Source organism: Coregonus clupeaformis, chromosome 3 (assembly GCF_020615455.1).
Source record: "Coregonus clupeaformis isolate EN_2021a chromosome 3, ASM2061545v1, whole genome shotgun sequence".
Lineage (NCBI taxonomy): Eukaryota > Metazoa > Chordata > Actinopteri > Salmoniformes > Salmonidae > Coregonus > Coregonus clupeaformis.
In genome coordinates, this window is record NC_059194.1 from 6900738 (window position 1) to 6928657 (window position 27920).

General features: G+C 46.8%; 1 protein-coding gene across 1 annotated transcript; it reads left to right on the plus strand.

Annotated features, from left to right (window-relative positions):
* The first annotated feature begins 3925 nt into the window (after positions 1 to 3925).
* Positions 3926 to 22526, plus strand: si:dkeyp-115e12.6 (centromere protein F). The gene is made up of 16 exons (XM_041845873.2): positions 3926 to 4153; positions 5953 to 6205; positions 6624 to 6820; positions 7048 to 7151; positions 7359 to 7423; positions 7596 to 7866; positions 13593 to 13792; positions 13936 to 14061; positions 14376 to 14504; positions 16280 to 16402; positions 16679 to 16814; positions 17135 to 19821; positions 20178 to 20518; positions 20694 to 21598; positions 22021 to 22122; positions 22429 to 22526. The coding sequence occupies exons 2-16, from the start codon at positions 6044 to 6046 to the stop codon at positions 22524 to 22526; spliced, it is 5646 nt and encodes a 1881-aa protein (XP_041701807.1). The 5' UTR covers positions 3926 to 4153; positions 5953 to 6043.
* The last annotated feature ends 5394 nt before the right edge of the window (positions 22527 to 27920 follow it).

Genomic DNA, 27920 nt, shown 5'->3' on the forward strand with positions numbered 1-27920 from the left:
TTTGACATACCAATTAGGATCTGGCTAAAAATACTTGAATCAGTTATAGAACCCATTGCCCTTTATGGTTGTGAGGTCTGGGGTCCGCTCACCAACCAAGAATTCACAAAATGGGACAAACACCAAATTGAGACTCTGCATACAGAATTCTTCAAAAATATCCTCTGTGTACAACGTAAAACACCAAATAATGCATGCAGAGCAGAATTAGGCCGATATCCGCTAATTATCAAAATCCAAATTCTACAACCACCTAAAATGAAGTGATTCCCAAACCTTCCATAACAAAGCCATCACCTACAGGGAGATGAACCTGGAGAAGGGTCCCCTAAGCAAGCTGATCCTGGGGCTCTGTTCACAAACACAAACAGACCCCACAGAGCCCCAGGACAGCAACACAATTAGACCCAACCAAATCATGAGAAAACAAAAAGACAATTATTTGACACATTGGAAAGAATTAGCAAAAAATTGTATTTGCCCAATAATGTTTGTCTGTGCCCAATAATGTTTGTACCATGTTTTGTGCTGCTACCATGTTGTGCTGCTGCCATGTTGTGTTGCTACCATGTTGTTGTCATGTGGTGTTGCTACCATGCTGTGTTGTTATGTGTTGCTGCCATGCTATGTTGTTGCCTTAGGTCTCTCTTTATGTAGTGTTGTGGTGTCTCTCTTGTCGTGATGTGTGTTTTGTCCTATACTTTAATTTTTTATCCCAGCCCCCGTCCCCGCAGGAGGCCTTTTATCTTTTGGTAGGCCATCATTGTAAATAAGAATTTGTTCTTAACTAACTTGCCTAGTTAAAAAAAAAAGATGAGCAAACTAGAATGTTATTTGGCCCTAAACAGAGAGTGCACAGTGGCAGAATATCTGACCACTGTGACTGACCCAAAATTAAGGAAAGCTTTGACTATGTACAGACTCAGTGAGCATAGCCTTGCTATTGAGAAAGGTTGCCCAAGGCAGAAGAGTAGACAGGCTATGTGCACACTGCCCACAAAATGAGGTGGAAATTGAGCTGCACTTCCTAACCTCCTGCAAAATGTATGACCATATTAGAGACACATATTTCCCTCAGATTACACAGACCAACAAAGAATTAGAAAACAAATCAAATTTTGATAAACTCCCATATCTATTGGATGAAATACCACAGCGTTCAATCACAGCAGCAATATTTGTGTAGGGGGTTGAATGGGGGTAGGAGGGAGAGGGTGGATGGGGATGGGGAGCGGGTGGATGTGGGTGGGTGGATGGGGGTGGTTGAGGTGGGTGGCGGGTTGATGGGGTAGGGGGGAGCAGGTGGATGGGGTAGGGAGAGTGGGTGGATGGGGTAGGAAGGAGTGGGTGGATGGGGTAGGAGGGAGTGGGTGGATGGGGGTAGGAAGAGTGGGTGGATGGGGGTAGGAAGAGTGGGTGGATGGGGGGTAGGTGGAGTGGGTGGATGGGGGTAGGAGGGAGTGGGTGGATGGGGGTAGGAAGAGTGGGTGGATGGGGGTAGGAGGAGTGGGTGGATGGGGGGTAGGTGGAGTGGGTGGATCAAATCAAATCAAATTTATTTGTAACATACACGTGTTTAGCAGATGTTATAGTTGGTGTAGCGAAATGCTTGTGCTTCTAGCTCCGACAGTGCAGTAATATCTAACAATTACACAACATATACCTAATACATACAAAAAAGTAAGGAATGGGATTTAAGAATATATATTTATGGACATAAGCAATGACAGAGCGGCATGGACTAAGATACAGAATAATATTATAGAATAGAAAGCAGTCTATACATATGAGATGAGTAGTGCAAGATATGTAAACATTATTAAAGTGACTAGTGTTCCATTTCTTAAAGTGGCCAGTGATTTCAATAGGCAGCAGCAGCCTCTAATGTGCTAGTGATGGCTATTTAACAGTCTGATGGCCTTGAGATAGAAGCTGTTTTTCATTCTCTCGGTCCCAGCTTTGATGCACCTGTACTGACCTCGCCTTCTGGATGATAGCGGGGTGAACAGGCAGTGGCTCGGGTGGTTGATGTCCTTGATTATCTTTTTGTGACATCGGGTGCTGTATGTGTCTTGGAGGGCGGGTAGTTTGCCCCCGGTAATGCGTTCGGCAGACCGCACCACCCTCTGGAGAGCCCTGCAGTTGTGGGCGGTGCAGTTGCCATACCAGGCGGGGATGCAGCTCGACAGGATGCTCTCAATTGTGCATCTGTAAAAGCTTGTGAGGGTTTTAGGTGATAAGCCAAATGTCTTCAGCCTCCTGAGGTTGAAGAGGCTCTGGTGCACCTTCTTCACCACACTGTCTGCGTGGGTGGACCATTTAAGTTTGTCGGTGATGTGTACGCCAAGGAACTTGAAGCTTTCCACCTTTTCCACTGCGGTCCCGTCTATGTGGATAGGGGGGTGCACCCTCTGCTGTTTCCTGAAGTCCACGATCATCTCCTTTGTTTTGTTGATGTTGAGTGAGAGGTTATTTTCCTGGCACCACACTCCCAGAGCCCTCACCTCCTCCCATAGGGCGGTCTCGTCATTGTTGGTAATCAAGCCTACTACTGTTGTGTCGTCTGCACACTTGATGATTGAGTTGGAGGTGTGCTTGGCCACGCAGTCATGGGTGAACAGGGAGTACAGGAGGGGGCTGAGCACGCACCCTTGTGGGGCCCCAGTGTTGAGGATCAGCGAAGTGGAGATGTTGTTTCCTACCTTCACCACCTGGGGGCGGCCTGTCAGGAAGTCCAGGACCCAGTTGCACAGGGCGGGGTTCAAACCCAGGGCCTCGAGCTTAATGATGAGCTTGGAGGGTACTATGGTGTTGAATGCTGAGCTATAGTCAATGAACAGCATTCTTACATAGGTATTCCTCTTGTCCAGATGGGATAGAGCAGTGTGCAGTGTGATGGCAATTGAATCGTCTGTGGATCTATTGGGCGGTAAGCAAATTGAAGTGGGTCTAGGGTGACAGGGAAGGTAGAGGTGATATGATCCTTGACTAGTCTCTCAAAGCACTTCATGATGACAGAGGTGAGTGCTACAGGGCGTTAGTCATTTAGTTCAGTTACCTTTGCTTTCTTGGGTACAGGAACAATGGTGGCCATCTTGAAGCATGTGGGAACAGCAGACTGGGAAAGGGAGAGATTGAATATGTCCATGAACACACCAGCCAGCTGGTCTGCGCATGCTCTGAGGACGCGGCTAGGGATGCCGTCTGGGCCGGCAGCCTTGCGGGGGTTAACATGCTTAAATGTCTTAATCACGTCGGGCGAAGAAGGTGTTTAGCTTGTCTGGAAGCGAGACGTGACGGGGGTAGGGGAGAGCAGGTGGATGTGGAGGGGGGTAGGGGGAGTGGGAGTGGGTGGATGGGGGTAGGGAGGGTGGGTAGATGGGGTAGGGGGGAGAAGGTGGATGGGGGTAGGGGGAGCGTCACGGAGATGCCCTATAATGGATGACACACTCATGTTATGTAGTCTGAACATAAGTGTTATAGTCTGAACATAATAGTACTGGGCATTACTGTCATCTTTCAGATGCTTTTGTTTTCATTTGGACTGTTTTAAAAAATAGGTTGTCCTTGAAGTTGGCAATGTTGGCAATTTATCAATTTGTATCTGTTTCACAAACTAGTCAGTGGGCCTAATATTACAATATGGACATAACATGGACAGAATTTGTATCCAGAGAAAAAGTTATCTTCCTGTTTAAAAAAAAATGATTGTAATTTCTGCATTGATTGATAATGGAATAACTTGTCGTCTAAGGCTAAACAAAAGCTAAAGACCCCCTCTTGAAAAGCTCTCTCTTAGTTTCATCCTAGGTATCGTCTTTCATCGCTAGGTGTCATCAAAGAGGCATTCGTCGCCGCGAGGACTCCTAAGTTTACCCCCTCTCTTTTGGCCATACGTCACCGACCCCCTCTCATGGCGAATGGTTTTTTTGTTGGCTTGTCAGGCGGCACGAGACTCGCGGCTTTTAGCATGCAGTTGTTGAAATGAAATGCGAGAAAATTTCGAAACCATCATCAGACACGCGGCTGCTGAAATATTTCCATTAAACTTGTACTCCGGCACCTGTGAATTAACAAATCGAAGTGTATATGACGTTATTGAGTTGGAGCATTTAGATTTCACATCAATATAAACAGGATTGCGACATAAATGGTAAGTCATCATAGCGAGCTAGAGGCTAGCTGGCTAACGGCTAGTCTGGTTTGGCTAACTTTAACTAGCTAGCTAACGTTACATTGCTGGCAAAATAATGGCAGTGTAGAATTGTCAATACTGTCTAGGTGGCTAGCTTTTTTTTTACTCCTTTCTGCTGTGGTTACATTTCTAGCTAAAGGAAAGACAAGTTTATTCAAAGTTCAACTAGCTAACTAGTATTTGAATATTCAAAACAATGCCATTGTGTGTTGCATGGTGTGTACTTTCAGTGAATCAAACAGACAACAATATTGTCTGCCTCCACTTTCCTGATTTCATCCAAGTTGTTGAAGACAAGTTACAATCCTGAAGAGACCGATTCTAAATATGTGTCTTGTTGGTCTGAGCAACGTTGCCACAGCTGTCTCCTAAGGACGTTATTTATTGTCAAGCAGTATTTCCAAGGAAGGGCCACATCATGGTCCATTCAGTTTCAGCAACTCTGTTGCTATGATCAGCTGTAGCTAAATACTGTTAAAATTTTCAGACGGCTGAGCTGTGAATGGCACTATGGCCTCTACCTAGTATGTAGGACGGTGTAAAGGCAGCATGTGACCATGCCTACTTTACATTCTAACCACAATGTGATTGTTGTCACACTAGAGAGAGAGACTAAAACAATAGTCTTGCAATGCCAGCCATACATTGCCATTCTCAACACTGTCAGTGCAGGTGACTGTCATGTTATCATTGTGTAGGATTCTACTGTCTGACCTGCTGTCAGTTCAGTTCAAACCAGCATCCTTTATTTACGTGGCGTTTCATTGACTCATTCTTTACAGACAGAAACTCTACATAAACAATGACATAACATTGAGCAATGACAACCAGGAAATTCTCCTCTCTCTTTAAGGACCTCTCTCTCTGACTGTCCCAAATGGCACCCTATTCCCTATATAGTCCAGTACTTTTGGGCCCCCTGGTCAAAAGTATTGCACTATATAGGGAATAGGATGCCATTGGGATGCAGCCTCTATCTATCCGGTTGTAGCCTGAGGTGCAGTTACAGCTCAGGGTGCATAGCTACATGCCTTTGCGTGGAGGTACTTGATTGAGCCGTGATCAGGATTTTCTTCATTCCTTGGCTCAAACCGTCTCTGTGTATCTCATTGCCTCTTTCTGGTGTTATTGTCATGGCTATAAGCCAGAGGAGCTGTCAAAACCATAGGCTATTGCAAAAGTGAAAACATGCACACACTGTTACAGGAAATGTGTTGTGTAGACAAAAAATAAAATACTAAACATTCAAAGAAAATAGATTTGAATCATGCTTCCTTAAAGGTGGCCTATCCCTGAAGGAGGCGGTCGGTGTTGTTGTGTTGATGGAAACTGGCAAGCTCTGTCTCCTAGGAAAACACTGAGTCACACTCCCCAGTCCCCACAGCTCTACTGTGAAAAATAAATCTACTCTTGGTTACAAGGTTCAAACTAAGGCAAGCTCCAAGATGGATTGAAGCATGTTTACATTTACGTCATTTAGCAGACGCTCTTATCCAGAGCGACTTACAAATTGGTGCATTCACCCTATAGCCAGTGGGATAACCACTTTACAATTATTATTATTTTATTTTTTATTTTTTTAGGGGGGGGGGGGGGTAGAAGGATTACTTTATCCTATCCCAGGTATTCCTTAAAGAGGTTCAGACTGAGACACACCTACACACACCTTGTTCTTCTTCTTATTTGATTCTTCTTCATCTATCTACTTCCTATTTTTCTTCTTCTTTATTGAACGACACTGTGTCTTTCTATTCCAGCATTAACTTCCTGGGGCGTATTGGTCTTACCAGGCTGGTTCTCCAGTGTACCAACCCTGGTGTCTGAGAGATCTACCCTGATCGGGAGGAGATGAGCTGGGCAGAGGAGGACTGGACGGTGGGCCTGTCTGGCCGGACCCTGCAGAAGGTCAAGGAGCTGCAGGTCCAGCAAGAGAGGCTGAACCGAGAGAGACAGCAGAAACAGCTGCAGCTAGACAGCACACAGACCTCCCTCAACAAACAGACTGTCAAGGTACTGCACGAACAAGTCCAAGTTAGGCAGAGAAAGTTGTCACCCGAGTAGGTGATGATTACAGTAGAGATAGATAAGAGATTGAGCTGTAAAAAGAACAATAGCAATGCAGCACTTTGCTCAGCTGGTTTAACACCTGTTTAAGGTGCTTCTCCTCTCATTATTCCCTTATGCTGTGAAAACCCTTCTGCTTTAGTCATGTTTGTCCTTAGTAGCCTAAACACCAGTCTGTTGTTGCTTTTAGCCAATTGCTATGTTGTTGTCGTCATGCAAAGTTGGTTAAAGCACAAACAGACTGGCACCCAGACTAGTGTCTGTATACTACTTGTATGTCAGGAAGTAGATGGGGTTTTTCCTGGTATTATTGAGTTGATATCTATCCTCTGTCTGCCCATCTCCTCTCCCCTCTCCTCTCCAGTATGAGGAGGTGCGCGGGGAGCTGCAGTGTGTACAGAGGGAGTTACAGGGGGCTCGTGAGGAGGTGCAGGCAGGTGTGTGTGCGCGGGAGCGTCTCTCTCAGGATCTCCAAGTGAAACAGGCCCAGGTGTGTTCACTTGAGGGACAGCTGGGCTCGGCACGAACCCTCACACACACCCTCGAAAAGGAGGTCAAAAGGTGAGTAGCAGCAGCTACAGGTGTGTGTGTTGAGTTAATGTGTGTATGGAAGTGGAACATGTCTTGGAATGTTTGAGATTAGGAACTGCTTAGTGGCATAACATTTTTTATTATGTTTATATGCACAGAAGGAGGGTGTGGGTGTGCAGTTCAATGTCTGGCTTTAAAACACATTTATCTGTCCTTGGTTTCCTGTGTTTCTCTCTCTCTCTCTCTCTCTCTCTCAGGTTGGAGGCGGAGCTAGAGAAGTTACAGACCACTAGCAGCTCTGGAGATTCCATGTTGTTTTCCACCCCATGCTGGAATATGACATCACCACGGGACCACAATGGTACAGCACACTCTACTCACTCTATTGATTTCCTCTCGCACCACCCTTTTTCTCTCTCTTGCTATCTTCCTTCCATTTTCCCCCATGGCACTCCTAGTCTTCTCTCCCTTTGGTCCTGGTCTCAGGCTGTGTATGTCAGGAGAGCTCTTTCTTAGCTGAGTCTTAGTGTTGCTGAGGAACTTAACTATGGATGTTGTGTCCCAGTAGGTGGGAGACAGGAGGACAGGCAGGGACAGAGTGAAGAGGGGGACAATAAATCACTACACGTCAGAGTGAGTTCAAAACCTAAAACTGAGGCCTTCTCAGCCAACCAGCCACACATGTTCTGAACACAGTGTATTCTCTGTCATCCTACCATATGGGTTCACAGTGCGATAACACCGTGCTGTAGCTGCACTTGTTTTCATCCCTCTCTCCCTCTCTCTTTTTTCCTCCCACCTTCAGCAACATCTCAAGTTCGCAGAACCTGCATTCTCACCCACGCCCATGTTCCCACAACAACAAGCCAAGGGCACGCCCCACCGGCGCCTGTCACACCAATCAGACTCCTCCACTCCCTCTGCTGTGTTTCCGTGGGAACGGGAAGATCCAAAGCCTTACGCCAGGGGACGACCCACTCCTCCTCCTTCTCTCCCCTCCTCCAGCGATGTCATCAGACGAGGCCAGGAAGCTGGGGATTGTGGGATGGTGGATGACCTCAGGAGAGAGACAGACAGTACGTGTCACTTTGTCACCACACCACCTCTGTGTTATCACTTATTGACAGATCACTGGTGTGCTCTGATGTCAAACTCCACTCCAAAAACTGTGGTTTATCATAGTGTCACAACAGTACAGGCTGATCATAGGCCAGTAGTGTTGAGCGATGAACTAAAATGTTGATAATTATTTGTTTTTTATACAACTAATTGACTGATTATTTAAATTCCATTATTTTTTTCTTCTTCTTTCTGTTAGCTCAATGCGCAGTTTCTCTAGCGATAAATCAGATCAAGCCCAAACTGTGCGATGTACAGTGCATTCGGAAAGTATTCAGACCCCTTTACTTTTTCTAAAAAAAATTACGTTACAGATACTTATTCTAAAAAGGATTAAATTGTATTTTTTCCTCATTAATCTACACACAGTACCCCATAATGACAAAGCAAAAACAGGTTTTTAGACATTTTTGCACTTTTATTACAAATAAAAAAACGTATATCACATTTACATAAGTATTTAGACCCTTTACTCAGTACTTTGTTGAAGCACATTTGGCAGCGATTACAGCCTTGAGTCTTCATGGGTATGACGCTACAAGCTTGGCACACCTGTATTTGGGGAGTTTCTCCCAGTCTTCTCTGCAGATCCTCTCAAGCTCTGTCTGGTTGGATGGGGAGCGTCGCTGCACAGCTATTTTCAGGTCTCTCAAGAGATTTTAGATCTGGTTCAAGTCCAGGCTCTTGCTGGGCCACTCAAGGACATTCAGAGACTTGTCCTGAAGCCACTCCTGCGTTATCTTGGCTGTGTGCTTAGGGTCGTTGCCCTGTTGGAAGGTGAACCTTTGCCCCAATCTGAGGTCCTGAGCACTCCGGAGCAGGTTTTCATCAAGGATCTCTCTGTACTTTGCTATGTTCATCTTTCCCTCGATCCTGACTAGTCTCCCAGTCCCCGCCGCTGAAAAACATCCCCACAGCATGATGCTGCCACCACCATGCTTCACCGTAGGGATGGTGCCAGGTTTCCTCCAGACGTGACGCTTGGCATTCAGGCCAAAGAGTTCAATATTGGTTTCATCAGACCAGAGAATCTTGTTTCTCATGGTCTGAGAGTCCTCCCAGCTGCCCACTGCACTGAGGTTATGAAACACTATCACCACTGATAAATCTACAATAATCGAGAATTTCAACAAGCATTTTGCTACGGCTGGCCATGCTTTCCACCTGGCTACCACTACCCCGGTCACCAGCTCTGCACCCTCCGCTGCAACTTGCCCATGCCCCCCCCCCCGCTTCTCCTTCACACAAATTCAGACAGCTGATGTTCTGAAAAAGCTGCAAAATCTGGACCTCTACAAATCATCTGTGCTAGACAATCTGGACCCTTTCTTTCTAAAATTAGCTGCCCCAGAGATTGGAAAGCCGCCGCGGTCATCCCCCTCTTCAAAGGGGGTGACACTAGATCCAAACTGTTACAGACCTGTATCCATCCTGCCCTGCCTTTCGAAAGTTTTTGAAAGCCAAGTTAACAAACAGATCACCGACCATTTCGAATCACACCGTACCTTCTCCGCTATGCAATCCGGTTTCCGAGCTGGTCATGGGTGCAGCCACGCTCAAGGTCCTAAACGATATTATAACCACGATCGATAATAGACAGTACTGTGCAGCCGTCTTTATCGACCTGGCCAAGGCGTTCGACTCTGTCAACCACCGCATTCTTATTCGCAGACTAAATAGCCTTGGTTTCTCAAATGACTGCCTCGCCTGGTTCACTAACTACTTCTCAGATAGAGTTCAATGTGTCAAATCGGAGGGCCTGTTGTCTGGACCTATGGCAGTCTCTATGGGGGTGCCACAGGGTTCAATTCTTGGGCCGACTCTTTTCTCTGTGTATATCAATGATGTCACTCTTGCTGCTGGTGACTCTCAGATCCACCTCTACGCAGACGACACCATTTTGTATACATCTGGCCCTTCATTGGACACTGTGTTAACAAACCTCCAAACGAGCTTCAGTGCCATACAACACTCCTTCCGTAGCCTCCAACTGCTCTTAAACGCAAGTAAAACTAAATGCATGCTCTTCAATCGAACGCTGCTGGCACCCGCCCACCCGACTAGAATCACTACTCTCGACCGGTCTGACCTAGAGTATGTGGACAACTACAAATACCTAGGTGTCTGGTTAGACCGTAAACTCTCCTTCCAGACTCACATTAAGCATCTCCAATCCAAAGTTAAATCCAGAATCGGCTTCCTATTTCGCAACAAAGCCTTCTTCACTCATGCTGCCAAATATGCCCTCGTAAAACTGACTTTCCTACCGATCCTTGACTTCGGCGATGTCATTTACAAAATAGCCTCCAACACTCTACTCAGCAAATTGGATGTAGTCTATCACAGTGCCATCCGTTTTGTCACCAAAGCCCCAAGTACTACCCACCACTGTGACCTGTACGCTCTTGTTGGCTGGTCCTCACTACATATTTGTCGCCAAACCCACTGGCTCCAGGCCATCTATAAATCACTGCTAGGCAAATCCCTGCCTTATCTTAGCTCATTGGTCACCATAGCGACACCCACCCGTAGTCTGCGCTCCAGCAGGTATATCTCACTGGTCATTCCCAAAGCCAACACCTCATTTGGCTGCCATTCCTTCCAGTTCTCTGCTGCCAATGACTGGAACAAACTGCAAAAATCTCTGAAGCTGGAGAGACTTATCTCCCTCACTAACTTTAAGCATCAGTTGTCAGAGCACCTTACCGATCACTGCACCTGTACACAGCCCATCTGAAATTAGCCCACCCAACTACCTCATCCCCATATTGTTATTTGCACAGTATCTCTATTTGCACATCATCTTCTGCACATCTATCACTCCAGTGTTAATACTAATTGTAATTATTTTGCACTATGGCCTATTTATTGCCTTACCTCCGTAACTTGCTACATTTGCACACACTGTATATATATTTTCTATTTTCTGTTATATTTTTGACTTTATGTTTTGTTTTACCCCATATGTAACTGTGTTGTTTTTATCGCACTGCTTTGCTTTATCTTGGCCAGGTCGCAGTTGTAAATGAGAAGTTGTTCTCAACTGGCTTACCTGGTTTAAATAAAGGTTAAATAAAAAAGGTGCCTTTTGGCAAACTCCAAGCTTCCGTCTGGCCACCTGATTGGTGGAGTGCTGCGGAGATGGTTGTCCTTCTGGAAGGTACTCCCATCTCCACAGAGGAACTCTGGAGCTCTGTCAGAGTGACCATCGGGTTCTCGGTCACCTCCCTGACCAAGGCCCTTCTCCCCCGATTGCTCAGTTTGGCAGGGCAGCCAGCTCTAGGAAGAGTCTTGGTGGTTGCAAACTTCTTCCATTTAAGAATGATGGAGACCACGGTGTTCTTGGGGACCTTCAATGCTGCAGAAATGTTTAGGTACCCTTCCCCAGATCTGTGCCTCGACACAATCCTGTCTCGAAGCTCTACAGACAATTCATTTGACCTCATGGCTTGGTTTCTGCCCTGACATGCACTGTGAACTGTGGGACCTTATATAGACGTGTGTGCCTTTCCATATCATGTCCAATCAATTGAATGTACCACAGGTGGACTGCAAGTTGTAGAAACATCTCAAGGATGATAAATGTAAACAGGATGCACCTGAGCTCAATTTCGAGTCTCATAGCAAAGGGTCTGATTGTTTATGTAAATAAGTGTTTTTTTGTGTGTATAGATTTGCAAAAATTTCTAAAAACCTGTTTTCGCTTTGTCGTTATGGGGTATTGTGTGTAGATTGAGGAAAATGTTTTATTCAACCATTTTAGAATAAGGTTGGAATGTAACAAAATGTGGAAAAAGTCAAGGGGTCTGAATACTTTCAGAGTGCGCTGTAGTAGCGAGTTGTAGTTTCCAACAGGCCAATATTCTACATCAGTGGTATTCAAAGTCGGGGTCGATGGGGAACTGCAGTGGGGTCGTCAAACTGTAAAAAAAATTATAATGGGGGAACGAAGAATTAAGAATACAGATTATTGTATGGGACAATGTACACGTTTTTGAGAAATCTAATTTGAAAGATACTATTTTATTGAGTAAATGTGTTTATTGGTTTCTTTTCATTTTGATAAGCGATAAAAAATGCAATACATTTAAGGTTATTTGTTGATGTAAAAATCGGAATTTACAGATTTTAATGTCATTAGATTTGGGGTGTGATACATGATCTAAGTGATTGATAGTTGGTATTCAGCAGTCATAAAAGTATGCCTTATTTACTTTGAAGAACTACTAAAATGGTGTTTAAAAAAAAAATATATAAAAAACCTTGATTTATTTTTTAAATAATCCAACCGAAATGGAACCGACTTCAAAAAGCACTAATCACTCAGCACTAGAGGCCAGATTTGATACATTCTGATGTGTCTGGTCTCATCTCTTGTATTTCCAAGAATCAGAGTATTTGTTTTCCATTAGTAGGCCAATAATATATGGGTTGTATTTGTTTCCATTAGTAGGCCAATAATATATGGGTTGTATTTGTTTTCCATTAGTAGGCCAATAATATATGGGTTGTATTTGTTTCCATTAGTAGGCCAATAAAATGTGGGTTGTATTTGTTTCCATTAGTAGGCCAATAAAATGTGGGTTGTATTTGTTTCCATTTGTAGGCCAATAATATATGGGTTATTTATTTTTTGAGTGCTGGTTGGAGCAGGAAGGATGCAGTTAAAATTAAACCAGTTAAAAACTGTTAGCTTCCTTTGACAGCAGGAGGGCAGAGAGAGCGGCAATGTTTGCTTTAGGTGTGAGTCAGAGAGAGTGTGTAATCAGAGAAATCAGGGAGTGTGTTTAGCCTGAATACTCCCCATTGTCTTTCCTGCTGGTCAGTAGACGCTGACTGCAGTAATGGGCTTTGTGTCATCCTGTATGGCTCCAGACACATTGAATTACTAACCTTTCAGTACAGACACTGCGTTCCTCAACAGAGGAGACAAGACAGCTCAAATGTACTGTGAAATGAGCCCAAAGTGGATTTCACATGACTTGGAATCTGTTGAAATTGTGGAACTCAAAACTAGAGTAAAGGGCATTGGAGAAACAGCTGATAGTGCCTTGACAGTTGACTGATTCCACTTAGTCAATCTGTATGGATTGTCCTACTTTCACAATCATCAATAGTTGCCACAGCTACAGTGTACTCCTGAGTGGCGCAGTGGTCTAAGGCTGTGCCACTAGAGATCCTGGTTCGAATCCAGGCTCTGTCGCCGCCGGCCGCGACCGGGAGACTCATGGGCGGCGCACAATTGGCCCAGCGTCGTCCAGGGTAGGGGAGGGAATGGCCGGCAGGGATGTAGCTCAGTTGATAGAGCATGGCGTTTGCAACGCCAGGGTTGTGGGTTCGATTCCCACGGGGGGCCAGTATAAAAAAAATATGTATTCACTAACTGTAAGTCGCTCTGGATAAGAGTGTCTGCTAAATGACTAAAATGTAAATGTGAAATGTAATCAGTGTGTTAGTCGTTCTGACAATCAATCTGACAGCTATCTGATAAATCAGTCACTTCCCTGTTTACATTCTCAACATGTTACAACAACATCCACTACGTATCTACCATGAATCCCTAACACACTCAAATAAATTACATTCAATTCACAACCCTTTTGACATTAAATGTGTAAGAAAGAACTCACATTGCCAAAATGCCAAAGCAAACGGAACATTCTCTCTCTCCATCTCTCCCTAGTGTCAGGTTGTGTAGCAGAGCTGCAGGGGCGTATGCGTGCCCTTCAAGGGGAGCTGAAGGCTGAGTGTGAACGGTTCAGACAGACCCAGGACGCTCTAGCCAACGCCAGGAGAGACCTGACCACCAGAGAACAGAGTCTACAGAGGGCAAAGGACGAACTGAGCCTCGCTCACACGCGCATCTCACAGGAGAGCGATCGGGTTTGGATACACACACACTTACACTGTATGAAACACACAGGCATGAGTGACTGCCAAACACACTGCACGCAAGAGTGTGACTGCCAAGGCAGAGGAACACAGTCACACCTATCACATTGTTAAACTGTGTGCCTCCTCTCCAGGCCCAGTCGTTGGAGCAGCGTGTGAAGCAGTTGCAGGAGGAACTGAAGTGTCAGAGACAGAACACTGAGAGCAGCCGGCTGCAGCACCAGCAACGCACCAGAGACCTGGACAAACAACACCAGAGGGTGAGGAGAAGGGAGAGAGGCTGTGTGTGCGTCTGAACCTCTCATACGCTCCTGTAGCTACCCACCCAGCTGTGACGGTGTGTAAGGTGATATGGGGAAAAGTCTAGTGTCAACTCCGTGTGTGTATTGAGTTCAAAGTGTTAAAGCATTCGGTTATTAAAACATTATCCCTCTATTCCCTATATAGTGCTCTACTTTTGACCTGGGCCCATAGGGTAGTGCCCTACATAGTAGAGAATAGGATGCCATTTGGGACACAGATGGGGATTCTGTCTACTCTACTGATGATGCCCATGATGTTGGGTGTATTGCAGGACTTGTTGGAGCTGCAGAAAGAGTGTCAGTCTGTGGAGAAACAGCACCAGCTGGATGTTAACAAACTGAACCAGGAGGTCCAGCAGGCCAGGACACTACACAACACACTACAGGCCCAGTCTGAGAAGGTACTTCACTGTTTCAAAATGTCTTGTCTGAACTCTTTGTTCTACTTTCTTACCTCTTGTTCTCTCCCTTTTCTCTCTCTCTTTCTCTCTCCCTTCTCAGTCTCACACAATGGAGTTCAGCTATGTGCTGCTCTCAAGGTCAATGAACTAATGTTTCTCTTCTCTTTCTTGACCTTGCGTGTTGTTTTCTTTCTTGCTTTCTGTGTTTCTTTTCCTCCCATCTTGGTTTGTCCCAGTGGAGTGTTGAGCGGTGAAGGTAATACTGGTGTGACTGACTGTGTTCAGAACCTTTTGACTTGATCTGCTGTTGTCATCTGGGAAACATAACTCACCTTGACATAGTCATCATTGTCATCCAAGGAGGGGTGGAGGCATGAGGGATATTTACACTAGAGGCTGGATGAGCATGTGGCGGTGCATGAAGGTTAAGGAATGGTGTGTTTTTGGTGTGCATTTCAAAATGGCTGTACATTACAATAAAAGAGATGCTTGGTTATTCCAGGCTAACATGTGCTACTTAATACTTACTGAGAAGATGTCCCTTCCCCACCTCTACACATGTCTAGCTTTTCAAGCTCTAATTCATGAATGATAAACAATGAATCACTTTCAGTTTCTCCAGTCAGTCACCACGGTCTAGTAAAACAACCGCAGGCCTGCCCTCAGTAATGTATCGCATCTAGTTCAATCTGATAAGGCGTTACTTGGTTAAGTCCCAAATGATACCCTATTCTCCTTAATAGTGCACTACTTTTAACCAGGGCACATAGATGTGGAATAGGGTGCCATTTGGGACATATCCATTCTCTTCCTCACTCTCGAATACACACTGAACACAATACAGCTACAGTTCATATGGTTTAGCTAGCTGCGGCAAATCAGATTGACATAATATTGTATTACTGATAAGCTTTTTAATCTGCTCACGTGTTGCTTTTAAAGTGGCCACTTATGTTATGAGAGTTTAAACGGACCAAAGACTGTAGGGCTTTGTCTGAGCATGGGGAATATAAGCATGTGTATTCCAGACCAGTGAATGCCACAACAATGACATTGCACAAATTGATTAACCTCAAATTGGTTGATCAAATGATCCATTTGTAGGGGTATTCATCAGTTGTTTTTATCCATGGCATGGAAGTGTATCCAATGTTTTGAGTGTTACATCATGTAAGTAAGAAATCATGTTTACATGTAGTTTGCTGTGTATCTGATGGATTTGATCGTTTTCCCATCTGTCTGCTTGGTGTGTAGCTAACTGCACATTGTGTGGCTGTTGATTCATCAGAGAGATGTTTTCATCCTAGAATAGGACCTGTCCTTTAGATGGATACAACATGACCTGTCCTTTAGATGGATACAACATGACCTGTCCTTTAGATGGATACAACATGACCTGTCCTTTAGATGGATACAACATGACCTGTCCTTTAGACGGATACAACAGGACCTGTCCTTTAGATGGATACAACAGGACCTGTCCTTTAGACGGATACAACAGGACCTGTCCTTTAGACGGATACAACAGGACCTGTCCTTTAGACGGATACAACAGGACCTGTCCTTTAGACGGATACAACATGACCTGTCCTTTAGACGGATACAACAGGACCTTCCTTCCATTGTTTCCTTTTGCCCTTTCCTCAAGAGTTAGTTTTTCTACTTCCTTTTATATGTAATCTTCTCATAGTCCTCCCCAGTCCCCACCTTTTCCTTAGTGAGTACTTCCTTCCTCAATTATGGAGTAATATTCCTGTACTTCATCTCTCTCCCAGGTGTCCCTTCAGAAGCAGGCGTTGGAGAGGGATGTAGACGCTCTGAAAGAGAAAGTCAAATGGACTGAGGGGGAACTGAAGGAGAGCCAGAAGAAAGAGTCCCAAACGCAAGACAAACTAACGGTATAGACACACAATTATGAACTGCAGACGGACAGACTCTTGTGTCCTTGGTCTAGACACATCAATTAATTATGCATGAACTTAGCAGTGGCCACGTTATATATGAAGTCACTGAATCATTTAGCAGTATCTGTTTAAGTCCATATGTTATTGCTATTGAATTGGCTTCTGTTATCTAAAGAATAGGTTGGTTATTAAAAGTTGCATAGTTATTACATAGTTATTGACTTCATGCATGTGAATGTGTGCTGTTTCTCTCCTGTTGCTCTCCTATAGGAGTCGGTGCGTGAGAGGGAGGGGCTGAATGTAACACTGGAGCAGAACAGGAGGAGAGAGAAGATAGTGGAGGAGGAGGTGAAGAAGCTGACTGAGGAGCTGGCTGAGGCCCTCCGACGCATCACAGAACTAGAAGGTGAGGGGGAGGGTGGGAGGAGGGCTGTTGTTGATACTGGGATGTTTACCCTTCATGAAAAGAGACAATAGACAATGCTGTTGCCTGAAATGGACATGTTTGAGTTAACAAAAGAGTGAAATCCTACACTAAACCGTTTATGACTTTCAGAATACTTTTTTTCTCACTAACTTCCTTTGAGCTGCACAAGCTATCCTTGTGTTACTGCTGCCACCTGCTGACCTTCAGTGGTATGACACCCTAACAATCCAGTTTAAATTATAATAAGTAATTTGGTTTATTTGTCTCTCCCTTGTTTCTTGCCCTATTCCCCTTTCCAGACCAGAAGACAGTCCAGCCCTCTGCTGCTCCAATGGCTCCAGTCCCGTTTAGCCCTGCAGGACAGAGCTTTGCCCTGGTCTCACCCCCACGACATGGCCGCCCCACCCCACACACACCCTCGGCTCAGACCAACAGACCTGCCAGAGAGGAGCGAGCGAGGGAGGAGGAGGAGAGAGGGAATGAGGAACGGAGAGCAAAGTACCCCACAGAGAGAGAACCTGGAGAGGGCATCGACTCAGAACACATCACTGCGTTTGGATCCACAGACTCTGAAAAACGACAGAGGGCAGGAGAGAGGGGGAGCGGGGAGGAGAGGAAACGAGAGAATGAGAGAAAAGAGGAGGCAGAGTCGGTAGTAGATGGCTGCATCCCTGGAAAGGAAACATCCACCAAGGACAAAAACGCACTCAACACACCGAGCTCTCTTTCTCCAACAGACCAAAGTCCCCACCTCACCAGCTCTGCTAGCTCCGACACAGACTACGAGAGCGAGACCCTGTCCAGCCACTCCAAACCCCGAGCCCAGACCACCAGGGCTGAGGGAGACCTACAGAGGGAGAACAGAGAGCTGCGTTCAGAGCTGCAGGACGTTAAGGATGAGTTACAAAGGAGACTGGAGGATCTGGAGACCCAGCGCAGAGCGGAGGCCGAGGCCAGGACCAGGCTCAAGCAGCTCAGCCGCAAACACGCCTCCCAGGCTGAGACCACCAGAGAGACGGAGGAGGAGAGGGTCGAGATGGGGAGATTGAAGGAGGCACTGGCTGAACTTGAGATAAAGGTCAGGAGAGATGCAGAGGAAAGGAAAGAGAGGGAGAGAGAGGACCGGGAGTCTGAAAGCATGCTGCTGAACCTCCAGCTAAAGAAGCAGCTGGCTGAGTTGAAGACGGAGCTCTTGATAGAACAGGAGGAGAGAGAAAGAGGAAAGGAGGAGAGGAAGAGATTAAAAAACAAAGGGACAGAAGGAACGATCGACCTGACTGTCAAGCTGGAAGAGCTCCTGGCAGAGTTGGAGGAATTGAAGAACCGTGAATGTCTTGAAGTGAAGAACGTGGTAGATAAAAACACCCCTCTGACATATCTCACCCTGCACCAAGACATCAACTCTAACTCCAACAACAACAAGCTACTACCATCTCCAGACCAGCACCATCTCCTGTGTGAGTCCACCACTGTCTCGCAGGCAACAACAGCTGATCTGATCCGGGAAGAAGGAACTCTGACCAAAGCGCCAGAACTCTCCAAACCTATTGGTGAGGGAGAGACCATTGTGGAGGCCCAGAGGAGTGTGTCTGCCTCTGAGCTGGGTGAAACCACTGTGGAAGCCGAGAAAGGGATATCTTCCTCAGACCAGGGAGAGACCTCAGACATGGAGAAAACCCCAGTGGAGCTCCAGAGTGGAGGCCTCTCTGCCTCAGAGCTAGCCCAGGAGGTGGAGCGTCTGCGGGGGGAGAGTGCCAGGGAGGCTGGGCGAGCCATGCACACCCAGGCCAAGCTGGAGGCTCTACAGAGCCAGGTGACCAGGCAGACCCAGCAGCTGACCCTGGCCTTCGACCACCAGAGCAGACATATCCAGGACCTGCTGGCAGAGTTGCAGGAGAAGGAGGGCAGACTTCTCAGGCAGGGACAGGAACTGCAGCGCTGCAGAGATGAACTGGCCACGCTTAGAGAGGAGAGGGAGAGACCGGAGAGGGAGACAGAGAAAAGGGAGGAAGAGAGACAGAAGGAGGAGCTAGAGGAAGGTAGGGCCACTATAACCCCTCAGCAGGCTGACCATAACACAGATATACATCAGATCACCAATAGCACTCAGAATGAGTCTGCCTCTGGGATAGAAGAGAGTACAGACATAACAATGAAACCACTGAACACTACCCAGGCTTCCTCTACACTTTGTGATGAGGGAGGTCAGCTGACCACTCCACAGAAAAACGGTGTCACAGAATCGCATGATGTAACAGATAGCACTACCACCCTGGGCAGCCATCCTGCTGAACATAATACAGAGAAGATGGTGGATTCTAAGGCTTCTGCCCAGCCAGGCAGGAGTGAAGAGACAAAAAACAAAGAGAAATTCATATCTGACAATTTAACTGTCGTATGTTCCAAAGAGCAGATGGAACAGTCTGAGAGTTCTGAGATGAAACACATCCGTAGTGAAGAACAACATTCAACCAAGGACAGCCCTGCCTTTAAGAGAGGTACTGAGGAGTTGCAGCTATCCCAGAGAGACCTGAGTACTGAGAACACACATCTTACTGCAGAGCTGGAGAAAGCTTCTGGTCCTATCAGCAGGCCAGAAGACACCAGTGGACAGGAGAGAAAAGATAGTGGAGGAGAGAGTCTTGCTGAAGAGCTGCAGTCTCTAAAACAGAAGAACCAACTGCTGAAATTGAAACTTCAAGATGTGGCAAACACAGACGGAGAAACTAGTTCTGTCAGTAACACAACACTAGCAGCCTCCTGTGGAGACCAGGCTGAAAGAAAAGCAAAGGGAAGGAAAAGAAAGAACCAGAGAGGAGGACAGGAAGTTATCTCCACCTCTGGAGAGCTAGAGCACGTCAGTGACATCACCTCGGGACGGGAGGCCACACTGCAGGATGGAGGGAAACCCATAGACAAGGAGAGAGGGGGAGTAGAGTCGGAAGGAGAGTGGGAGACGGAAGCTGGGGATGAGGGGAGAGGGGGAGTAGAGTTGGAAGGAGAGAGGGAGACGGAAGCTGGGGATGAGGGGAGAGGGGGAGTAGAGTTGGAAGGAGAGAGGGAGACGGAAGCTGGGGATGAGACTCTACTAGACACTACTCCACTGGCTCCACTCCAGATAACCTGCCTAGAGAAGCAGGTAGGTTTATTTACGCTAAATCTTACTGTGAAAGTAGTTATCAATGTAAGTTACCATAAATACTTGAACAATTTCCTCTCATATCTTAAGCATGTGGTTGTCCACAAACCCTAATACAGAATGCTTTATACAAGCTTACTATTTTGAATAAATTGATTTTGAACTTCTCCTGAATGTTATTCTCTCTCTCCCCTCCTGTCCAGGTGGTGGCTCTGCAGGCTGAACTGCAGTCTCTCTCTGAGGAGAACCAGAGGCAGGCTGAGGAGCTGGCATTGTGGAGGCTGATGGTCCAGCCCCCCTGTCTGGACCCAGAGGACCCCACCGCTGCTACCCTCAGCCCTGGACACAACACTGCTACCCTCAGCCCTGCTACCCTCAGCCCTGGACACAACACTGCTACCCTCAGCCCTGCTACCCTCAGCCCTGGACACAACACTGCTACCCTCAGCCCTGGACAACACAACAGTGTGACGGTGATCAGAGAGGATGAGCTGCTTCTCTCCTGTACCTCCAGTAGACTGTATGGTAGGACCCTGGCCTCAAGGTAACACACAGGGGCTACGCACAAATTCTTGATTGACATTTGCAATGAACGGTTTTTGTTATTCATTTAATTAATCTGGTTGTAACACTTTCTGTGATGAGTAGTTTTCATGTTCTGTCTATGGAGGTTTCAAAGTTTGAATCTAAATTTGATTGATCTTTTTTTATTGGTCCAGACTGCATCACTGCAATTCTAATGAAGCAAAGAGTCTCCAAAACTCATCCAGAAAGACCAAATCTACACATCACCAAGAGACGGAAAAACTGACCAATGAACATAGAGAAGATGGCAGAGATGAAGAAGCAGATGTTCCCCAGACCTCAGAGCTCCAGACCAAGGCAACAGAGCACGCTAACCAAGATCATCCAGAAAACAAGACCAATCCAAACACTCCCAGAGCAACAGATGAAACCCAGACCAAAGAAATCGTCTCAAGGCACAATCTAGACGTCATAGAACTAGATAACCTCATAGAGTTCCCCACTCTATCTCTCGCTGAGGCTCAATCCACTGAATCACAGTCCTCTGAAATCAACCATCCCAGTCACCATCAAGAGGAACCAATCTCCACTGGTGTTGAGAATAAAAATCACTCCTCAGTCCGTAGAAAAGTCACCACCACAACCACCACATCAGAGTGGCAAACTGAGAGAACGATAGTGGAGACCAAGGTTCTGAGTTCAAAGGTCATACCAGCAGGATGGACAGGTCAAGAGAGATTGACCTCTGTAGAGGTGAGGAGTACCAGCTCTCAGACAGAGGAGGGGGGAGCAACAGGAGTCTGGACACCGACACAGCCTCCTACTCCAGCCACTCTACCAGAAACACACCACGTATACACACAGACGGAGGAGGAGGAAGAGGAGGAGAATGATGAAGAACCCACAGAATCACCCCCTGTGTCACCAGTCCAGATGTCTGAGGCCGAGGGGGACAGGATATTGTTTTCTGGTTCCTTCCCGATCCCTGCCGACCCAGCCCGTCTGGCGGAGCGTATCCGTCGTAACCGGACTCAGATGTCTGCAGCGTACGATGATACGGAGTACGAACCCTACGGCCTGCCTGAGGTGGTCATGAAAGGTGAGAAGAGCGGGGACAGGGGTGGTGTTTTGTTGATGCTGTATATTTGAATGTCACAGCTAAGGGGGGTTGTTACTGTTGGCCAGAGGTGAAACCAATGTATTTTATGATCCTAAAATACTGTTACAATCAGCTTACCATTCTTTACCACTGTGGGTTATCATAAGATCTGTGTTTGTATTTTCCACTAGTTACAAATACAACTCTCCCATACTTGCTATGACAGCCGCTCAAAGCATCAACCCTTCTAACCAAACCAACTCTCCATCAGACCCTACAGACATAACAGATATGAGCTTAACCTGTGGGATGGGAACAACCCATGTCTTCCTCCTACTACCCCTAGTAAACATACCACCTCCCCACTAGCATTATATAAACGGTACTAAATGTTCCCATTGCTCCTTCTCTCCCTCCTCCAGGTTTTGCTGACATCCCCAGTGGTCTTGCCTGTCCGTACATCGTGAGGAGGGGGCTCCTGGGTACTGCTGCTATGCCCCGCCCCCGGAGAGACTCCGGCCAGAGTGAGGGGGGGCAGGGGGACCCTGATTAACCACCAACAGGTGAAGCATTTAGCCCCTTAGAACATAACATCTACACCAGTCACACAAATAACAGCTGTGTCATCACACTGTTTACATTCAGCACGTGTTTCACATTTGTCACAAGGTTTGTGTAGTCATAATGTAAACTACTATGTGATCGTGATAGCGGATTATACAAAGTCTGTGTAGTTCCATAATGTTGTCTTTAGAAAGGACTTTTCGTGTGCAGATGACATGAACTAGTTCCACGTATGGCTGAGTGTATTTGATTATGCCGTGTGTCAGCGTTCTTTGTACAGATCCACTGGAAGACCGTCACAGAGGAGAAAGAGTTCATTTCACAGGATCTACTGAGTACTGACCCCCACCTCCTGACCTCCTGACCCCCATCTCCTGACCTGATGTCCTGAACCATGGTACTTGAACATAGAGATGACACGTTTCATCTCTATGTACTGAAACACCTGAAGAGGAACAACAACTATCCCCTGCTGACGTTTCAGACAATGTCTTTCATTGAGTTTTACCGAGGCTCATTGGTTTCTAAGCACCTACTACGGTACCGTTCTTAACAAATCTACTGGTTCAGATTGCCTTGATGTGCTTAAAATGAGAAATTGTGCCTAATTTTTATTTGATTTTTATAAGCTACTTTTAAAAACTATGAAAACTTGAATTTTCGTTTGAATAGTCTTATTTATAGACTGTTGAATGTGTGAAAGTGTGTTCATATCGGCTTTTATAAGCAGTGGGTGTACATTTGAGGGAGTGCGTGTCGATTAGGATGAGTACGTACTGCATGTGTAGGATGATGTCTGTGGTCGTTATGTTTTCTCAATATTAGTGTGTGTGCCTGTGTATGACTCAACCTAACCTGAGCTTGTTTCCGCTCCTTGTATGGTGATCCACTGGAAGCGCTCCCTCCCTCCCCCTCCCTCTCTTTCCCTCCCTCTTTCTCTCCCTCTCTTCCCCTCCCCCTCCCTCTCTTCCCCTCCCTCCCCATCTTCTGCTCCCTCCCTCCCTCTCTTCCCCTCCCTCCCTCCCTCTCTTCCCTCCCTCCCTCCCTCTCTTCCCCTCCCTCCCTCCCTCCCTCCCTCCCTCCCTCTCTTCCCCCGCTCCCTCCCTCCCTCCCTCTCTCTCTTCCCTCCCTCCCTCCCTCCCTCCCTCCCTCTCTTCCCTCCCTCCCTCCCCCTCCCTCCCTCCCCCCTCCCTCCCTCCCTCCCTCTCCCTCCCTCCTCCCTCCCTCCCTCCCTCTCTTCCCTCCCTCCCTCCCTCCCCTCCCTCCCTCCCTCCCCTCCCTCCCTCCCCTCCTCCCTTCCCCTCCCTCCCTCCCTCCTTCCCCTCCCTCCCTCCCTCCCCCCCTCCCTCCCTCCCTCCCTCCCTCCCCTCCCTCCTCCCTCCCTCCCCCTCCCTCCCTCTCTTCCCCTCCCTCCCTCTCTTCCCCTCCCTCCCTCTCTTCCCCTCCCTCCCTCTCTTTCCCCCCCTCTCTTCCCCCTCCCTCCCCTCCCCCCTCCCCCCTCTCTCTTCCCCTCCCCCTCTCTTCCCCTCCCCCCTCTCTTCCCCTCCCCCTCTCTTCCCCTCCCTCCCTCCCTCTCTTCCCCTCCCTCCCTCTCTTCCCCTCCCTCTCTTCCCCTCCCTCTCTTTCCCTCCCTCTCTTTCCCCCCTCTCTTTCCCTCCCTTCTCCCCCCTCTCTTCCCCCTCCCTCCCCTCTCTCTTCCCCTCCCTCCCTCTCTTCCCCTCCCCCTCCCTCTCTTCCCCTCCCCCCTCCCTCCCTTTCTCCCTCCTCCCTTTCTTCCCCTCCCTCCCTCCCTTTCTTCCCCTCCCTCCCTCCCTTTCTTCCCCTCCCTCCTCCCTTTCTTCCCCTCCCTCCCTCCCTTTCTTCCCCTCCCTCCCTCCCTTTCTTCCCCTCCCTCCCTCCCTTTCTTCCCCTCCCTCCCTCCCTCCCTTTCTTCCCCTCCCTCCCTCCCTCCCTCCTTTCCCTCCCTCTCCTTCCCCCCCCTCCCTCCCTCTCTTCCCCCCCCCTCCCTCCCTCTCTTCCCCTCCCTCCCTCTCTTCCCCTCCCTCCCTCTCTCTCTTCCCCTCCCTCCCTCTCTCTCTTCCCTCCCTCCCTCTCTTCCCCTCCCTCCCTCTCTTCCCCTCCCTCCCTCTCTCTCTTCCCCTCCCTCCCTCTCTCTCTTCCCCTCCCTCCCTCTCTCTCCCCTCCCTCCCGCTCTTCCCCTCCCTCCCTCTCTTCCCCTCCCTCCCGCTCTTCCCCTCCCTCCCGCTCTTCCCCCCTCCCTCTCTTCCCCTCCTCCCTCTCTTCCCCTCCCTTTTGATTTCTCTTCATTTTCTTTTGATTTCTCTCTTTCTTTCTTTACACTCAGAAACCTTTTAAAGCTTGCACCCTCACGCTGTGCTCTTGAATTTCCGCAAGTGCTGAACACATTAGTTTTTTTTTTAGATACTTTATTTAAATTGTGCAGCTTTAGTCTGCTTTTTGGACATTTTAGTTTTTCCTAGATTTAAGATATTGGTATTTTTATTTATTTATAGATTTTTTCCCGCGCACGTTAATGATTGTGCCTTTAGGTTTCTAGATTTTCAGTTGCAACAAACTGCCCTGGTTTGAAACAATATTCAGTTAAGAGATTGTATATCAAAACTAACTTATAGGATCTTAAATGTAATCTTGGTACTGCCACCCTCATTGGTGTGCTTTGAGGAAGTGTGTGCTTGTATACATTGAGTATACAAACATTAGGAACTTTTTCCATTACATAAAGTGACTGACCAAGTGAATCCAGGTGAAAGCTATGATCCCTTATTGATGTCACTTGTTAAGTCCACTTCAATCAGTGTAGATGAAGGGGAGCAAACAGGTTAAAGAAGGATTTTTAAGCCTTGAGACAATTCAGACAGGGATTGTGGTCCCGTGTGGCTCAGTTGGTAGAGCATGGCACTTGCAACGGCAGGGTTGTGGGTTCGATTCCCATGGGGGACCAGTACAAACAAAATATGAAAATGTATGCACTCACTACTGTATGTCGCTCTGGATAAGAGCATCTGCTAAATGACTAAAATGTAAATGTGTATGTGTGCCATTCAGAGGGTGAATGGGCGAGACAAAAGATTGAAGTGCCTTTGAATGGGGTATGGTAGTAGGTGCCAGGGCAGGGGCACTGGTTTGTGTCAAGAACTGCAACGCTGCTGGGTTTTTCACACTCAAAAGATTTCCGTGTGTATCAAGAATGGTCCACCACCCAAAGGACATCCAGCCAACTTGACAACTGTGGGAAGCATTGGAGTCAACATGGGCCAGCATCCCTGCCCCGACGAAGTGAGGCTGTCCTGAGATCAAAAGGTGGTGCAACTCAATATTAGGAAGGTGTTTTTCATGTTTTGTACACTGTATGTGTTGTGTGAACGAAACCTTCCTCCATTCCAAATCCACTTCACTATGACCTCCTTTCAGAGCTGAGGTTTATTACATTGTTACTGCATGGTACTTAGATGAATCTGAGTTGTCATTGGTTTTGTTGTGGTCAAAAAATCTCTCAAAACCACTCCTATTTGTTAAGTTAACAGCCATTGGGGCTGATAGAAATGACAGGTTAATACGTTGTGAAGTGATTTTAATTTCTCTCACATTTTGAACTTGATGTAGGTAGTTGGCTACATGTGCGCTCTGTCGCTACAGATATGATAAATGTAGCCTCTTTCAACAGCCATGTCTTCTCTAGATTCTAGAAGCTTCGCGTGTGTTCTAGAACACGTATGGGCTGTTACAGTACCATTCGTTAGCCTTCTGAACACACCCCTAGCTGAGTTATCTATGGGATCTCTGAGTGTCTGGGTGGTGGGACTAGTCCAAGGAGTCCAAACAGAACACACAGGATTCTTTCCCCTGTATGTGACACCTTTATGTGAATGTATTGCTGTTGATGCTTTGTGTCGCTGTTGAAGAAGATGGATTAAAAAGGTTGATCTAAATTTATCTTGTGAATTTGTCTTTGTCAATTTGTCTTTCCACCTCCTAAGGTCTGTGTGTCTGAGTTGTTCTTTCCATCTTGTCTATGATAGCTCTATTTGGTAGCTGTATTTCTTTCCATCTCTCTCTTTATTCTCTCTAGGTTGGAGATGCATTCCAAATAATGCCCTCTAGTCTAGAGGTCACTAATGGGGTACCCAGTAAGGCAACTGGCAAGACATCAGTCAGAGTACAACTGAAATAATTTTTTCCATTCACAGCTGACTTGAAAGTAGCCTGGTCCCAGATCTGTTTGTGCTCTTGCTAACTCTCTTGCTCATTGTCAAGCCAGACATGTTTGGCTTGACAATGAGTGGCATGATGGCACATACAGACTGGTACCTAGGGTAACATGAAAGGACTGGAAAAGTGAATGCAATGTCTCAGGTACTCATCTTAACCTAGTAGTTGGATATCCTATTTCTGCTACACAACAGTCTACCTTCAGTCACCTCGAGAGACTTGAGATTGATGAGTGGATTACATTGTGATAATTTAACATTGCTCAAGACACCTCTGTCTGTGTTCTCATCCAAACTCACTCTAGTTAGGAATGTATTGGTTTAAAAAGCTAAGCCCCTCTAAATGGACATCAGGAAACAGACAGGGGTTCTGCTCTTACCCCATAGCCTTGTCATGCTCACAGTAATGACTAGGATTTCCCAAACTCAGTCCTCGGGGGTGCACATTTTGGTTTTTGCCATAGCACTACACAGCTGATTCAAATAACCAACTCCTCAAGGTTTGATAATTTGAATCCGCTGTGTAGTGTTGGGGCAAAAACCAAAACTTTCACCCCTTGTGGTCCCGAGGGCAGAGTTTGGGAAACCCTAGTCATTACTGTGAGCATGACAAGGCTATGGGCTGGGGTAAGAGCAGAACCCCTGTCTGTTTCCTGTCTGTTTTAAACCAATACATTCCTAACTAGAGTGAGTTTGGATGAGAACACAGACAGAGGTGTCTTGAGCAATGTTAAGTTATTATCACTATGTAATCCACTTGCATAAACCACAGATAACAAAATCAAGTTTTATTGGTCGCGTACACAGATTTGCAGATATCGCAGGTGCAGCGAAATGCTTGTGTTTTTAACTCCCAACAGTGCAGCAATACCTAGAAATACAAAAATAAACAATACACACATAATCCAAAAAGTTAAAATAGAAAGACATTAAGAAATATCAGAATGAGCAATGTCAGAGTGGGAGATGTACAATGGTGTGTATAGACAGTAAGGATAGTATATGAATAGAAAAGGTATGTACAGCAGTAGTTATATAGGATGAGCCTTGACTAGAATACAGTATGTAAACAAAGTGACCAGTGTTCATTGACTATGTACATAGGGCAGCAGTCTCTAAGGTTCAGGGCAGGGTACTGAGTGACTAGGCTAGTAGTGATTGTTTAACAGACTGATGGCCTGGAGATGGAAGCTGTTTCTCAGTCCCAGCTTTGATGCACCTGTACTGTCTCCGCCTTCTAGCGGGGTGAACAGGTCGTGACTCGGTGGCTGAGGTCTTTGATTATCTTTTTGGCCTTTCTGTGACACCGGGTGCTGTAGATGTCCTGGAGGGCAGGCAGTGTGCCCCTGGTGATGCGTTGGGCTGACCGCACCACCCTCTGGAGAGCCCTGCGGTTGCTGTACCAGGCGGTGATACAGCCCAAAAGAATGCTCTCGATATTGCATCTGTAGAAGTACGTGAGGGTCTTAGGGGCCAAGCCAAATTTCTTCAGCCTCCTGAGGTTGAAGAGGCGCTGTCAGTGTGAAGGG